Here is a 17,753-nt window from a genome sequence, read left to right as displayed (position 1 = left end):
TGTGTGTAAGCAGTAAATTTGGTAAACTGGGCTAGGACACCAGATGTGTCTCTGGAGCTCCAGCAGCACTTAGATTAATGCTCACATCATAGGAAATGGGTCTGGAGTAACTCTAAGCTCTTTAAATAGTTGAAAGTAAAGTCTTTAAATATGACATATAGATATAAAGTTTGTAACTGTCCTAGTCAGCAGTGCTTAAATACCTTGTATCTACAAGGGGGCCTTGTATATATATATATATATATATTTTTTTTTTTTTTTTTTTTTTGTATTAAAAATATTGTTGGTCGTATCAACTGCTCAGTCTTACAAGTTTGTTTTCTTTTGAATCTGAAATCTTTCTGAAAAGTAATACTGATAGCCCTCAACTAACTGCTAGTTGGTCAGACTGGTTTTTAGGACACAATTTTAACATAATGACTGTATTTATGTAACTAGCAGCATACTCAGGCACGTGCACACATAGACATGAAAGGGGGCTTGAGCACCTGCCCTTTTTATTCCTGGAGAGAAAGTGCCCTTTTTTCTGGGATGCTTTTTTTTATTTTTGAAAAATAATATATATTTCTGTTTGCAAACAAATATATTTATTGAAATATAGTATCTATATATCAGGTCAGGAGTTCTGAAGCGCTCCCTCTCTCTCTCCCCCGATTGTTAAACCCGATTGTATTGCTTCCGCTAAAGAAAATAGTCCGCTCTGTCTCTACGGTTAGAATCCTGTGAGTCCATAGCAACGCTCTGTTTTTCATGGCAACGGTCTGTTATACTCCACACAGCGGTCTGTTGGTTATAACAGACCGCATTCTACATTGGAATTCAACCAAGCCATGTAATAAAATAAGTTAATAAAATAAGCATATATCACCACCAGGCGATATGCTTTAGTTATTTTGTTTATCCTATTTACCTGCATTTCCCTGTCAATTAGATGCAAATGTGCGCATTTTAACTAATTGACGCCTAATTTGCATACAGAACGTCCCCAGTTATTGACTTACATCAAGAGTCTTTCCCCCTGAAATGAAGAAATCTAAATGGGTGAATTGAGAAGAAATCTACAGATGCAAACAGATGGAGAATACACTCTAAAAAATGTAGTAAATCTGAGTAACTGCATCTGGTACATTAATAAATAAAACTGAGTAGAAATAAGTTAACATTAAACTTTAAAAATAACAATATTTATAAATTAACTATTTAAGTAATTCAACTTTTTTTATTTCCTCGAAACCTTTATAAAATAGTATTCCATACCACCACAAATACATACATGACATTGGCTTTTATTGAATTTTTACTCAATTATTTTGGTATGTTTAATTTTAAAGTGTTATGTATTCTGATAACACCAAAATAATTAAAACGATGTAGTGCCTTTTGCAAAAATAAACAAATTTTTAATAATAAAATACGAGCTTGAAAAAAAAGCTCATAAGAAAATTTCAGATGGCACTCAGAGGCTTTTGCATCTGAACTCTTCATATATACTTGAAACTAGTATCATAGAAAATGTTTTCAAAACATGCACATTGTGGAATGGTTTCCTTTGCTGCTCTATAAACCTAGTGAATACTAAGGAGACCATGGTTTCTGTGAACTGATTATTTTGTAGACATCTTTTGAAAATGAAACAATTGCGTGAGTTTGAGGAAGATAAAATTAATTAACTTTTTAAATTATTTTTTTTAAAAGGAAGTCAGAGTTGCATTAATATATATATATATATATATATATATATATATATATATATATATATATATATATATATATATATATATATATATATTTATACTTTTTTGTAAAAAAAAAAAAAAAAAAACTAATTATGAGAAGTGCCCTTTATTTCACTTGAGCCCCTGCCCCTCAAAATGTCTGTGCATGTCCCTGAGCATACTACTTTGGTATTTAACAATAGTCCTGTTGGAAAATCTAACCAGATCTCACAGGAAAATTTAGCTTTTTATTTATTTATTATAAATTTATGAAAACATAATGTTGAGTAAGTAGCCTACTAGACCCCAAACAAAACCGCCATTGGAGCGTAAGTAGCATAGAAAAACATGAATGAGATTATACGAATTCATAGCCACCAATTCAGCAAAATGTAAAACGGATAGGCCTACAAATCGCCATGAGATTTGGCCCATTTTAACTGGTATGATCAGCTAATATCTGGTTTGTTGCTGGTCCATGATGGTTTAGCTATTGACCAGTTTGGACCAACTAATAGACCTGCTAGAAACCAGTTACCATCTTCAAAAACAGCTTAATGTGGTATTCGAAGCAGGGCAGGTGACCATGGGACTTAAGTTGGCTACAGGTGAGACACATGACTAGTGAGGTTTTACATTAAGATTATAAATCCGTTTATCCGTCGAAACTGACAGAAAGCAAGTGTTTGAACTGATAAATGAACACTGTGTCTACAGATGCCCGGGATGAAGGACGAGGCCTTGGCTGCGGTGGGAAATCTCAGGGCGGAGGAAAAAACAGGAATTGGGAGTTTCGCGGATGGGTGGAGGAGCATCAAAACATCTTATCAACATCTCGCCTCCGCTCATTGAAAACAAGAGCGCGTGACTGATTGAAAGCGCGATATTACACGGGCAGATTGTGTAGCTGTAGGGCTCTGCGGATATATGAAGCGCTTCAATGCACGACCGCTCAACAACAAGTAGCAAGAAATTAACCATTTATGAGATCATATTCAAATCCTCCAAAATTCTTACCTGAAAATAGTGCGACTGAGAAGCGCTTTCTACACCAGACAGAGGGTCTGCGGAAGATTTGGACATCTTTACTTGCACCATCTATTTGAGAGCGCAGGGAGGAGGGTGCATGCATGCATTGGTGCTTACTGAAGAAACGGCGATACCAAATACATATGCCTCCCGAGGAAGAAGAGGGTATCACGATTGAACAGTCAAGCTTCTGTTTGAGCTGCATACGCAGAGATCCTAAGATATATTACCTCGCGCGGGTTATTATACATCGAAACTGTAATAAAAGGTGTGCAAATGCAACGGGTCTGTTTCTTGTGCGAGCGCCTTTTGTAATGATGATTCTTGCACTACAGTGTAAGTCTCTCTCTCTCTCTCTCTCTCTCTCTCTCTCTCTCTCTCTCTCTCGGTAGGCTACATACTATTTTTTTTATCCAAAATTCGGTTGATAAACGAGTCAAAGAAAAGCAAGATCTTAACAGCTACAATGGAATACAGCTGAATTATATTCTAGACTTTGTGCATATCTGAGATTTCTCAAATAAGAACATTGCAGTGATTTACATCACAACATAAAATAGGTGTTCTGGAGAAATAACACTAGTTTCTTTAACAGCCCAGCCCTATAGGCTTCAAAAAATTTAGAGTGAATCTCTGCAAGTCTCAGCCAATGGCATGAGTCAGTTTGAATGGACTAATGGAAGACGGAAACCTGTTTGAAAACAATCATAATTTGCAAAAAATTATAAAATTCTAAATGGACAAATGTATCCAGTGATGCAAAAATTTCAGCTTTTTCCACTGTCAAATTTCACCATTTTGAATTGAAAATATTGTATAATTGACATGCCTAATGTTATTCCTAACAGAATGTGACGCAAAAAGAAACGTTAGACTTTTTTAACATATTAGGCATACAAACAAACATGAATGTTTGCATATTTTAAATATTTGTTAATAACTGTTTTTCCTTGTAATACATTATTTATTTGATTGTAATACTTCATTCTGTTGTGACTTCTCTATATTTATAATTATATATATTAATATTACAATCAATCACCTATACATTAACATTAACATAACAGTAAAATCGTGTATTTTAGCACATGCGCTTTGATTTTATATGGCATCTTTAGCTAGATTTATGTGGCTAGACTATATGAGTAATCTCAACATAGATGTACTTTCAAAGATTTAAAAGGAAATATAAAATTACAGCTTGGAAGAGAACAGGAATGTGGCTCAGTAAGAGGAGTGTGATCCATAACTACTTTGAAACTCATCATAAACACACATGCACCCACACGAAAGTGTTAAAACCTGCTGTCTCATTTATGACAGCAGATCACTTCCTTCTTCAAACAACAGGTATTTCAACTTTCAACCTCATTTCCACATATAAAACAGTGGTTAAAAATAGAATCATATTGTTAAAATAGAAAGAGTAGGCTAATATTCTGGCGTAACTGGAGTTGTGATCAAAAGTGTCTTGTGTTTTTGAGTTTATGTCCAAGGGTCCTTCCTTCCTGTTTACGCCGTCACGCTGAAGCAATCAAGCTGTCAAACATGTGAAATTAAACTCCTCTGGCAGCCACTAATCATCAGACACAAAAATCATGCGGCCATTGTTGGGAGCCGATGTGACAAGTGATGCACTACTGACAGCTGGACTCTCAGCAGGGCCCTGTCTCTGTGTAATTACAGGTGATAAAGAGCTTTCTATGTGATGTTTGTTTGTTTTGATTGTTTTAATTGCAATGATTGTCATGCATATGGTTTCTACTGCTTACAACTTAAACATAAATGCCCCTCTAATTGGCACAACTGTTATGTAATACGTTGTTTATAACAGTATTCAGGTTATGTCACATAAGACAAGTGCTGATGTAGTTTAACACCTGGCTGTGTGCCTAACCCTGCAAAGCCTGAGTCCTGACATATAAGCGGACAGTTAAAGAAATCTGATTTTACTGAAATGGAAAAAGTTAAAACTTTAAATAAAATATTAATGATAATAAAAAATATATATATATTTGGCAAATATACTAGGCTACACTGTAAAAATCAATAATCTGTAATTGTTACTTTAAAGAACAATCTTTAACTGATTTAACCCATGAAAATAAATGAATTAAAATAAAATAAAAAATTATAAAATTAATGAATTTAGGCTGATTTAGTGATGCTATTATATATATATATATATATATAATAGCAAAAATATGCAACTTATTAATTATTTTTATTTAAATGGCCAATAAGTAAGTTGAAAATCTGCCAATTTGTTTGTAAACTTGTATATAATGAGACTTTTATAACAATATAAAAGACTACTTTCATACCCCCCAATTAGAGAGTAGTTTTTATTGCAGGGGCAAAACAATTAAGTCAATACAGCACAATGATACCATGTTCGATACTAATATTTTAATCCAATTTGTCTAAAAAAGTTTTTTATGGATAATCAAGTAAACCTAAGTTGCTTCAGACCAATAAGTGTTAATCTTGAATTATTAACAATATAAAAGTTACTCTTATGTTTTAATTTAAAGATTTCACGGCAAAAAGATACATGAACCAGGACCTGAAGAATGATACAAAAGGGCTTTTTACTTGCTAAATAAGTACAAACTAGAGCACACTAGATTATGTACAACAGGTTTTTCCAGCCAACCTTTTGATCATGCTAATAGTATAGAGGCCCTGGAAATTTGCATTTTATCAAATATGATAATAGTAGGCTTAATAGGGTTAACTACTACACTTTTGTTCGCACAAGCATGGCCTTCTGTTAGCTAAAGAACTGTTAATGGTATATTATCTTAATGTTTCACTATTACAGTTCTACGATACTGTGGCCGAATCAAACAAGCAACGAGGAACCTATGAAGGGCAAAGATCTGGCAGTCTATCCAGACCTATTTGTCAGCTGAGCATTAGACAAATAGTACTGCATTTACTTTACCCTTTTTCATGTCAGCCTTCACCACAGAACAGCAAAGCAACAAGCAGTGTACAGCGGCACTGAATTACTATTGTGTAAACCCAGCAGACGGAAATCATTCCAACCTTTTGTGTAAATGAAAAGCAGGCCGCTCATGTTTGTGTCCTAGTGTGTGTGTTTAGATGTTTTAATCAACATCGTTTAATGATCGCAAGACACATATCCTTCTTGTTACGAATGCACACACAAAACGAGGGATCCAGTTGCAGTGTTTAATGGGAAATCCAAAAATCAAATCCAAAACAGGCAATAGGTCAATAACAACAAAAGCGGTCCATAAACAAGAAACATGAAAAACACGGGAACACGAGAAAGCAGGGTGACACTAAAAACAAGGACTCCATGAAACAGATAGAAAGAAAGCGGGTTTATATGGACAGGTGAAAACGATGAAAGTGGGGACAGCTGAGTGCAATTAACAGGTGTGCAATTAACCATGATGAAAGGGGCAAAGACTTGTGGGAAATGTAGTGCCTGCAGTGGGTTGACTCTATGAGGAAGTGAGACCACTAGTGGACACCCAGGGAAACACACACCAGACACTGTGACACTTCTGCGCTTCATAAATGTTGGGTGTGCTGTGTCAAAATGAAACTGGTTTGTCTTCACTAGTTAGTCTTTATTTTACTTGTTCCATTTGTCTTGGCTTGTCCCCTGTCTGTTCATATGTGCATGGAAGTATGTATACCAAACATTTACACAATAGCCATTCATAGTGTTATATTTGGCTCTCTATCAGTTTGCATAACTACACAGATCAGTACAGCTGGAAATTTGTCTATTATGTTCACTAGAATTCATTGTCTAGTATATTTTTGCAGTGCATCATAAAAACTGTTAATTTGGATAGTCATAAATAGGGCACTTATTGAATGTGTAAACTGGAAATGGTTTTTAAATTAGTTTTTATGAGACCATTGTAAAGTTGCATAAGTCAGAACAGCGCATTTGAGTTTGAGTCACTGCGACAGTTTGGCCTGCAGTTGTTGTTGTTGAAAACATAGAGCAAGTGATAATTCAGAGAAGTCATTTACACTATCGTTTAATTATTTGCTCACCAAGGCTGCATTTATTTGATAAAAATACAGTAAAAACAGTAAAATTGTGAAATAATATTACATTTTAAAATAAGTGATTTCTGTTTGAATATATTTTAAAATGTAATTTATACCAGTGATACAAAGCTGAATTTACAGCATCAATACTCCAGTCTTCAGTGTAAATGATCCTCATTATTCTAATATGCTGATTGATCAATTTAATAAAACCTTGCCAAATAAAAATAAAATAAAATAGAAGTAGAAAAATGACACCAAACATTTGAACAGTATATACACCATAAACTTTCAAGTTACATTGATAAGAAATGTCTAAATAATAAATAAATAAAATAAAAATCTATATAAGATGTGGCAAAAGATTCAGTGGTTTAGATAAGGACACAAAACATGATATAATATGAAGTGAAGTATTTAAAAGCATTATATTGTGTTTTCTTAATCTGTTAGGCTGATTATACATGGGGTAACTTTTTGAGCAATGTTGCTGTCAAAGGGCCACCAGGTGAGACACAGAGCCAAAGACTGGTCTAAAATATCCAGATAGAAATTTGTAATTCATTCTCAATGGAAAAGTGCCCAAGCAACATTGCTCATAAAACATTGTTCTGCAAAATTGCTCAAAAAGTTGCCCCGTTTATCATCAGCCTTAGTTTATTTGGCTTTTAGAAAGTGGTTCTTCCAGCTTGCAGTGGTCTTGATCACTTGGCAGGGCATGTAACATTGGTCTGGTCTGTCCAGCAGTATACTGTACACTTAATGGAAAGAGCCGTCCGTATGGGTGCAGTGGACAAAAGTGAGGACGACTGACTTCAAGGCTTTTTTCTTTTTTATCTGATATGTTATGAGGAACTCTGGCTGATATGCATGCAGTAAAATGTCACCAGTGTCAGACAGGACATCTTACAGTGTTGGCAGCTGCAATATACTGTAATATCGCTAATATATTGAGCCATTTAGTTTTTCTGATTATGGTAGCAACTAATAAGACCAGTACTTAAAATGAAAGATATAGTTTAAAAAACTGTTAATGTATCATGTATGTGTGAGAGGATATATCATGAGTATGAATAATAAATAATAATAAATATAAGCATAACTGCATAGGGGAAAACGCTTTGCTTAAGGACTGTGCAATTAAAAAAAAGTTAAATGTGTTCAGAAAAGTTATCATAGTTTTAGGGACAATTACATAAATTATAAACCAAGTATGAAACATGTCTTGAGTTTTCATGTTATTGGAATTTTAACAAAAATTAAATTTTGTACCAAAGAGGCGTTTTTGGTCCTATAGATGGGGTAAGATACCCCCAGTCTAACAAAGCAGTTTGCTTTGATCACTATATCTATAATTGAATAATGTAAAACTCATTTTTCTTTTTTTTAAGAGTCTACTTGTGGTATGTGGCTTTCAAATAAATACTATTGGTTTTGACATTTTGCTATTACAGCCTAATGGTGGGTTAAGTGTCCAAATATTTTGGTTGTCATTATAGATAGATAGATAGATAGATAGATAGATAGATAGATAGATAGATAGATAGATAGATAGATAGATAGATAGATAGATAGATAGATAGATAGATAGATAGATAGATAGATAGATAGATACAACCCGAATTCCGGAAAAGTTGGGACGTTTTTTAAATTTTAATAAAATGAAAACTAAAGGAATTTCAAATCACATGAGCCAATATTTTATTCACAATAGAACATAGATAACGTAGCAAATGTTTAAACTGAGAAATTTTACACTTTTATCCACTTAATTAGCTAATTTAAAATTTAATGCCTGCTACAGGTCTCAAAAAAGTTGGCACGGGGGCAACAAAAGATTCAGCTGGGAGAACATCTAGTGATTAATTAAGTTAATTGATATCAGGTCTGTAACATGATTAGCTATAAAAGCTTTGTCTTAGAGAAGCAGAGTCTCTCAGAAGTAAAGATGGGCAGAGGCTCTCCAATCTGTGAAAGACTGCGTAAAAAAATTGTGGAAAACTTTAAAAACAATGTTCCTCAACGTCAAATTGCAAAGGCTTTGCAAATCTCATCATCTACAGTGCATAACATCATCAAAAGATTCAGAGAAACTGGAGAAATCTCTGTGCGTAAGGGACAAGGCCGGAGACCTTTATTGGATGCCCGTGGTCTTCGTGCTCTCAGACGACACTGCATCACTCATCGGCATGATTGTGTCAATGACATTACTAAATGGGCCCAGGAATACTTTTAGAAACCACTGTCGGTAAACACAATCCGCCGTGCCATCAGCAGATGCCAACTAAAGCTCTATCATGCAAAACGGAAGCCATATGTGAACATGGTCCAGAAGCGCCGTCGTGTCCTGTGGGCCAAGGCTCATTTAAAATGGACTATTTCAAAGTGGAATAGTGTTTTAAGGTCAGACGAGTCCAAATTTGACATTCTTGTTGGAAATCACGGACGCCGTGTCCTCCGGGCTAAAGAGGAGGGAGACCTTCCAGCATGTTATCAGCGTTCAGTTCAAAAGCCAGCATCTCTGATGGTATGGGGGTGCATAAGTGCATACGGTATGGGCAGCTTGCATGTTTTGGAAGGCTCTGTGAATGCTGAAAGGTATATAAAGGTTTTAGAGCAAAATATGCTTCCCTCCAAACAACGTCTATTTCAGGGAAGGCCTTGTTTATTTCAGCAGGACAATGCAAAACCACATACTGCAGCTATAACAACAGCATGGCTTCGTCGTAGAAGAGTCCGGGTGCTAACCTGACCTGCCTGCAGTGCAGATCTTTCACCTATAGAGAACATTTGGCGCATCATTAAACGAAAAATACGTCAAAGACGACCACGAACTCTTCAGCAGCTGGAAATCTATATAAGGCAAGAATGGGACCAAATTCCAACAGCAAAACTCCAGCAACTCATAGCCTCAATGCCCAGACGTCTTCAAACTGTTTTGAAAAGAAAAGGAGATGCTACACCATGGTAAACATGCCCCGTCCCAACTATTTTGAGACCTGTAGCAGAAATCAAAATTGAAATGAGCTCATTTTGTGCATAAAATTGTAAACTTTCTCAGTTTAAACATTTGCTATGTTATCTATGTTCTATTGTGAATAAAATATTGGCTCATGTGATTTGAAAGTCTTTTAGTTTTCATTTGATAAAAATTTAAAAAACGTCCCAACTTTTCCGAAATTCGGGTTGTAGATAGATAGATAGATGTCACCTGTTTGAGCGTCTGTCTCCATACGAGAGCAGGGGAGGATGAGGGGGAGGAGGGGGACAGGTGAAAGCAGCTGGCAGTGAGGAGCTGCTTGTTCGCAGGCCTTTAGGGGGAGTGTTGAGACGCGTGGAGACCGAGACTGGCACCGCGTCTGTGTGAAGGTGGAGAGGCTGGGAAACGACTGGAGCACAAGCGAGGCAGAGCTTCACTGTCTGTGGCCCTCTGTCCCCTCGTCCTCGATGCCTGCAAAAACACATCGCCCTGCCGATAACACGGACGCGGAGCGATCGAGGGAGACGCCACTGCTGTAGCGCCAGAACCGGAGAGATGTGCGCGGTGAGTCAGATCTTTTTCTAGCGTGATCAGTCATGTTTTATGTTTGCCTTGTATAGAGGACACTCGGAGTCGGATGCGTGCGTGTAGACGGCTTTAATGCAGCCTTAGTTTTGACATGGCGAATAAGCAACGGCCAAATGCAACACCCCTCTCCCTCTGTCCATTCACACCAGCGATATATTCAAGATTAAATGCAATGCCTGTCTTAAGCTCGCACTGCTGATGTTGCCCTAAATGTCGAGCGCTCCCGCAAAATACGTGAAAGATATACGTGCAAAACCGCGGCTGCCGGTGTCTAAACAGATGTCATGCGTGAGGCTTGAGGAATAAGGCTTGATGTTCATCTGAGGGTTGAGATGTGCGTGTTTGCCTCTGTTAAACAAGGCGACGATGACTGATGCGTTGGAATGTTCCGCGCGGTATGATCCCCATAACATGTCCACCGCAGATCTGGACCGAGTGGATGTGTGCACGACCCGTAGCGCGCTAGAATCGGGCTTATTTGGGTGAAGGACGGGACTGTGTAGCCCACACTTTGCGATCGGGTGTGACATGCTGTGTTGCACAAGTATCTGCACACTGTTACTGTAACAGCCTCGACACGGTCACTGCTGTGAATATGGTACACACACACACACACACACACACTGAACGCTGAACACACACTCAGTGTTATGTAACGAACGAAACATCTCCAAACGGCCTATGGGAGAAATGCTGCATAGTTCTTCTGGCAACATGAGCCATCGATGAAGCGCTGAAATTATGCAGCATGCATACGTTATGGCGACTGCGAACAGTTGATGTTTATATGTGCACGCGTCAATGCTTTCTAGCGTAAATAGGCGTTTATGTTCTTTTTTTTTTAATGGAAGCACAATTTGACTGATGCAGCGGTCTGCCATTAGAGGAAACTGGGATTTAGATTAATAACAGATAGTGTTGAGAGACTGATGCGACACTGTGATCTCTATATTTGCATTATGTAACATCAGCGCACGGCTGCTGAAATGCCGTGCAAACGTCCCGGAGGGAATAGCCTACAGCTTGACAGATAAAACCACATGTCCTGCTATATGTGCAGTTATCATCTTTAGTATGGCCTCGGATTCTGAATATGACTCAGAGTAGATTGGTTATGAGTTTACATGTATTGTACTGTGTCATTAGATCGTTGTTTCATCGAAATTAGCGATGCTCGGTTTGTGAGTGAAGCATTGTTTTGAGTTGGAGCTGACCAATTAATCGATTCTCAATCGAGTGATTCGTTCATAAACCGCTCCAAAGCGGGAGTGAACTTGCTAGAAATGGCATACTAGCACTACATTCTTACTGTTTCTATCATACTAGCCTTTATCTTATTTCTATTGTGTATAGAACCATTGTGGTAAAAAAAATATTTTTTTTAAATGCTTTCGCATTTCTAGTTTTCTCAGAAGTGGAATTTGTATTTGGGTTAATTTAGTATTAAACAAAAACTTCAACACATAGCCTATAGGCAAAGAACAACAACAACAAAAAGCCTTAGGGCTCCCATTTGCTCCAGTATCAAAAGAAAAACTGATGATAACATGTCATTGACTTTACAAAAGAGGAAAAAAATATTGATAGGTTGTTCGTACTGAGCAGAAGAGAAAAGATGTCAACTTTGCCGTTATTGCCTCACCTGCTAAAAACACTAGTTTTGTAAATGTACATACAGATTTTGAATATGCTAGATTTACAATGTAAATAACAATGGAAAAGCATTTGAAAGAGATACATACTTTAACTGGCATAAATGCTATTGGAAATAAGTTTATGACTTGGTTGACAGTTTTATCAACCAACATATCAAAATAGCCAATTTGGTTGAGAGGTATTATTATTGTTAAAAGTGCAATAATGAGAGATGCACACTAATTTAACCATTGTTTAATGTAAATGTACATTTCATTTAGCTTCCCAGTTTTTATGAGCTGAATCATAGCTGCAACAAACTGAACTAGGATACATGACATTATAATAAAAACACATATTAATAAAACATAAAATAAAAAGGGTAATTAAGAATCTGTTTGCTAATTTTAATAAGAATATAGATCATTCATATGTTCGTTCTGCTGGTTTAGGCCTGAGTGATTGGATCCATTTAAGATGATCACTTCTTATCTCTAGTAATCTGGAATTGTCTGATTAGACAAACAAACAGTTATCATTGGTAGAAAGAGGCATGGCCTTCAATATGTTTTAACCTCTAAATTTAATATGCAGTACTGAAAAATGTGAGTCCAAAGTCTTTGAACAACAATTAGTCGGTGTGGATTAATGCAAAGTCATAAATGAATGTTAAGCAGTCAGTTATACAGTGTTGCCATGGACAACTGTCATTACTTGGAAATATTTGTCCAATGCAAATCAAGTGTTCCAGAGAGCAATGCAATAATATCTGCTTATGCATTGATACTTAGTTTTCATATTCAGTGTTGCAGTCATTTAAGCTTTATTTGCATGATTCCTAAGATGTACAATATCGAAAGAGCATATAAAGTACTTACAGAGTGCATAAAATACACAAAATGATCATAAATTGATTTAAGAGCTGGCTCTGTTTTTTTTTTTTTTTTGTCTCCGGTAATTTCAGCCTGTTAAATAGTGTACCTGTCAGAGGATGGGAATTGTAGACAATGTGAAATTGCAATAACTCTAGCTTTAAATCATTCAACAGTGAAATTGCCCAGATGGAATGATTCTGTTAATGGATATTATTTGTCTTACGATGTTTTTTATTGATGTTTTATCATCAACAGATCCAGCCATTATGAAGATACAATTGAACAAAGTATCAGATCTTCAGATCCATCGGGCCAGTCTTCAGTAACTAAACGAAACTGGACTCCCTGATAGCCATCAATCACTTATCAGAACTCGATTCGGCTTTCGCTCATCCACTGCTCTAAATGAGTGTCTCAGACAGCAAGATCAGGGCTGGGGTGCACACCAGAACCCACACAGGTAAAGAAATCCACAAAATCTGCATTATTTCACCCATACATTCTGCCACATGCATGAGTCGATAATGACGACATCTGTTCATTTATTAAAACACATTAAAAATGCAGTTTATATGCTGGGGCAAGATTTTTAAAATATTTTTTGGAAGTCTCTTATGCTTATCAATGCTGCATTTATTTGAATGCAGTAAAAACAGTACTATAGTGAAAGTGTTTTCTTTTTGAATATGTTTTAAAATGTACTCCGGTCTTCAGTGCCACATGATTCTTCAGAAATCATTCTAATATGTTGATTTGCAGCTCACAGTTGGGCTGATTATGTATTTATTTGTTTTTCAGGATTTTTGATGAATACAAATGTAAAAGAACTGTTTTTATTTTAATGTCATTTGTTGTAACAGTCTTCTTTGTTGTCCCTTTATTGCAGCCTTGCTAAATAAAATAATACATTTCTTAAAAAAAAAAAAAGGATCCTATTGGAATGACTGGATTTCACCCATAACATTTTGCATAGTAAAGATAAATGTGAGCTTACCTTAAGGCTTACGGAAAGTATGTTATTACTTTTTAATTAACGGTCACATCACCTGACAATTTAGAGTCATTAAATGTAATCTTTTCTTATAAAAGAGAAAAAGTTTTTTAAAACCATAGTTAACCAGAAGTACATTTCTACACTTCTTTTGAACTACATGCATAAACATGCACGTCTCTGACTTGGGTTTTCCTACAGAATGTCCTGGATCAACCGCTTCCTAGTGGCCAGAGTGGATGACCGCAAGACCGCGTGGGGCGAGCGCAATGGCAAGAAGTCCAAGCGCAAGGTTGGCTCCTCTCTCTGTAACCCACGCTACATGAGCTGCCTGCGGGACGTGGAAGCCATGGAGCCTCCTCCCCAGCCGCCCCATGCTCAGGCCACCCGGTCTGGAGGAGGAAACTTCGGCGTACGCTGCGGATGGCAAGAAGACCACTATGGGAAAGTAGGAAGTGGAGGGGAGGGTGTGGGGCTTAAATCTGTGGACCTGGGTTTCAAGGACGGCGAGATCAAGGGGAGAAAAGGGAATGGCTCGGGTTGTGATGGCTCCAGCGATGACACGGCCAGCGGCGCGGGGTCAGTGACGGCGGAGGACTGCTGGCAGCGGGTGGTTCGCGTGTTCCAATCCAAGAAGTTCCAGTCGCGCAAACTGGAGCGTCTATACCAGCGCTACTTCTTTAGGCTCAACCAGAGCTCACTCACCATGCTGATGGGCGTCTTGGTGATCGTTTGTGGTGTCATGCTCACCTTCCACTGCATCCACGGGCCGCCCGATGTGGTCTACGCCTGTGTGCTCTCCGTGGCCATGGCCCTGTTCTTGGCCCTAATGGTGGTATGCAACCGAAACGGGTTCCACCAGGACTACATGTGGATGGTCAGCTACCTTGTGATTGGGGTACTAATCGTGGTGCAGGTGTTTGGGGTGCTGATGGTGGCCCCCCGCAGTGCCTCCGAGGGGATCTGGTGGTCCGTCTTCTTCATCTACATCATCTACACGCTGCTGCCCGTGCGGATGAGGGCGGCAGTGCTCAGTGGAGGAGTGCTGTCCTCCATACACCTCATCACCACGTGGAGGATCAATCAGGACGATGAGTTCCTCTGGAAACAGGTAGGTTGTTTTAGTTTATCCCATCTAAGCTTCAGATTTGACTTGTATCTATTCCTTTGAGTACGATGACTAGAGTTAGGAAGTGAGAATGGCTTCATTGAAAAAATTCTTCCTTTGAAATGTTGTATCATTAAATGCATCCAATTTAAATCCTCACCGCTAGAGTCATAAAAATGCAGATGCAAGAGTTGGCTTTTGTTGTTGAGTTGGTTTTTTTTAGCTGTCCCATCACAAAATGGGTCTTTTTTAAGTAAAAAATAATCCAAGTTTGAAAGAAGCGAGATCTGCTGATTTCTGTTCCATTCTGTTGTTGTCAAGAACACATTTTAGAAATGCCAAGAAATGTGAATTGTTTAGGGCTTCCAGACAAGGGGACAGTGACATCATCTTTTTAGTCGTTTATTTAAAACTGCTGTAAAATGCTGCACAATGACTTTCTGAAGCTTTTCAATTTAAATGAAACATATCCTGATATCATATTGAAGCCTTATTAAAAGAAAAGAAAACTTGAAAGTATAATCTTATTTAGTTTGCCATCATCTTTTATTTTTATTTCTATTCAAATCAATGTCACTTGATGCGGGCAACATTCTGAATTTTGCAATCAAAAAACAAAACAGGAAATTATATAATAAAAAAGAACACTTGCAGACACTCATGACTCTGCATCAAGGTCAGTAAGTCCTTAAACTATTAGATAATTCGATTTTTTTTTTCCATGAAAAGGCTCAGGTTTTAAAATGTAATGTGGTGCATCTCCACAAAAACTTAAAGGGGTCATTGGATGCGACATGCACTTTTACAAGCTGTTTGAACTGAAATGTGTGTTGGCAGTGTGTGTACACAACCGCTTGATAAAAATCCACACAGTGATTTTTTTTTAATCTACTAAAATCTTTACCCCTTTCTCAGATGCCTGTCTGTGTGAAGTCACAAAAATAGGCCCCTCCCACGATAGCTTGATTAAAAGTAGCGTTTCAGTACAGACAGGACTGGCGTCTTAGCTTAGACCTGCTCTCAGTGAGCTGTCATCAGTCCACCATTGTTTCATCGCCGGAGCAGATGTAGTCAAGAATGTCTCCTAAGAGATTGAGGTGTTCTGTTTTTGGATGTGATAATGAACATAGCAGTCACCAGTGTTGTAGGTAACGCATTACAAGTAACACGAGTTACGTAATCAGATTACTTTTTTCAAGTAAATAGTAAAGTAACTCATTACTTTTTCATTTACAAGAAAATATCTGTTACTTTCTCAAATAAGTAACGCCAGTTACTTTTTTTGTTTTGATGACGGTAGTAAAAATACAATATAAAACATATAAAATGTGTACTTTGCACATGTGCGTTCAAACTATAATGCACTAGTTTTTCCTTTCCTTAATCATGGACAGTCATAATTGTCATTGACCCCAAGACTGATTAGTTGGCTTTTGAAAATATCTAAACATGAAATATTTAAGGATAATTGCCATCCTTAATGATGACTGTACTTATCCCCAGAGAAAAAAAGTTGTGTGTTGTTAACTTAGCAGAAGCAAATTTACACAATAATGTCACACAGCACTTTCATCATTTCATCAAAGATAACTGTATTGATTATTTAGGGTTTTATTTTTGTTTAGTGAGTTTGACTGCTTCCACCTGTCTATAATTATGTTTCACTTCTCATATCTGTATTTACTGCCCTTGTCCTGGAAATGTAAAGACACTGTAGAGTGTCAATTATGCAAATACTCATAATTGAATTCCACCTTGGTAATCAGTCACCTGATCATATGTACACTTCCACCCACAGCGCTGACATTTGTGAGTTTGTTTGAGTTACTGTTAGTGTCTTTGCTCTGTTAGCACAATTGAGATGCACGTCTGGCATGGACATTTCTCTTCCTTTGGAGTTGGTGGCACTGTATCCAAGTGAATCAGTCACAGTTGCCATTTGGTTTTGCATACTTACAGTAAATGTGTATTATATGTCGTCAACAACATAAATAAAAGTTGCGGTGCATTTTGAATGCCCTTTTGTTTTTGTCTACTAATAATGATTTCTTGTCAGTGCAGTGTGTTATTTTATCTGCTAATTGGTAAACTGTTGCTGAGGTAGCCATTCATTTAGTGAATGGATTGTATCAAAGCTAAGACAGGGCATGGCAGCAGTCAGTGTGACTGGCCAACATCATGTGAACACACTTGCCCAGCAAATGGTTCTACTTTCACGGTATTGACTCAAGATTGTTAACAATCTGTGGATGATCAGTGGCTGTAAAATTCATTTTAGAAGAATGTAGAATTAACAAATATGGGTTTTAAATAGGTACAATAATGTGTTTCCTAAAGCATTGTAAGTTTAAGTAGATTGTAGAGACCATTGGTGCCAGTGGTTTCCAAGATCTGTGGATGGCTGATGACAGATATAATGTGGATGATAGCAGATGAGATGTATATAAAATGGCTGAAATTAAAAACATTTTTTTTTACTTTAACTATTTTTTAAAGTCTTTTCACATTTGAAACTTGATTGAGTGTTATATGAGACATAATACCATCAAAATAAAAGTCCCACATCGAACACATCGGCCAAACAGAAAAACTTAACGGCCATTGCCGATATTTGCCAAATAGCGGCCATTATATCAGCCTTGCTGATATATAAGTCAACCACAAGTAACTGTTAATAAATAGAAAGAGATGTTTGGTTCATTTGCCACTTGAGCTGAAATACTACAGTGATCTGTCACACCACATTTAAAGGGCTAGTTCACCCAAAACTAAACATTACCTCATGATTTAC

General features: G+C 37.2%; 2 protein-coding genes across 6 annotated transcripts in view; one reads left to right on the top strand and one right to left on the bottom strand.

Annotated features, from left to right (window-relative positions):
* Positions 1-3,082, bottom strand: part of LOC132117958 (voltage-dependent L-type calcium channel subunit beta-4-like) — a 50,614-nt gene extending 47,532 nt beyond the window's left edge. Inside the window, exon 1 of one of the 4 annotated variants that reach the window (XM_059527360.1) lies at positions 2,733-3,082. In XM_059527360.1, coding sequence (XP_059383343.1) covers positions 2,733-2,813 — 81 coding nt within the window. In that variant the 5' untranslated portion in view covers positions 2,814-3,082. The remainder of the gene's footprint in view (positions 1-2,732) is intronic. The other 3 variants (XM_059527361.1, XM_059527359.1, XM_059527358.1) reach the window with 3 other exon arrangements.
* Positions 3,083-10,104: 7,022 nt separating this feature from the next.
* Positions 10,105-17,753, top strand: part of LOC132117955 (adenylate cyclase type 6-like) — a 57,262-nt gene continuing 49,613 nt past the window's right edge. For both annotated transcript variants that reach the window (XM_059527355.1, XM_059527354.1), the window contains exons 1-3: positions 10,105-10,329; positions 13,119-13,323; positions 14,056-14,965. In XM_059527355.1, the coding sequence (XP_059383338.1) occupies positions 14,057-14,965 (909 nt within the window). In that variant the 5' untranslated portion in view covers positions 10,105-10,329; positions 13,119-13,323; position 14,056. The remainder of the gene's footprint in view (positions 10,330-13,118; positions 13,324-14,055; positions 14,966-17,753) is intronic.

This window comes from Carassius carassius, chromosome 37 (genome assembly GCF_963082965.1).
Source record: "Carassius carassius chromosome 37, fCarCar2.1, whole genome shotgun sequence".
NCBI lineage: Eukaryota > Metazoa > Chordata > Actinopteri > Cypriniformes > Cyprinidae > Carassius > Carassius carassius.
This window is presented reverse-complemented; position numbering and strand designations above follow the sequence as displayed.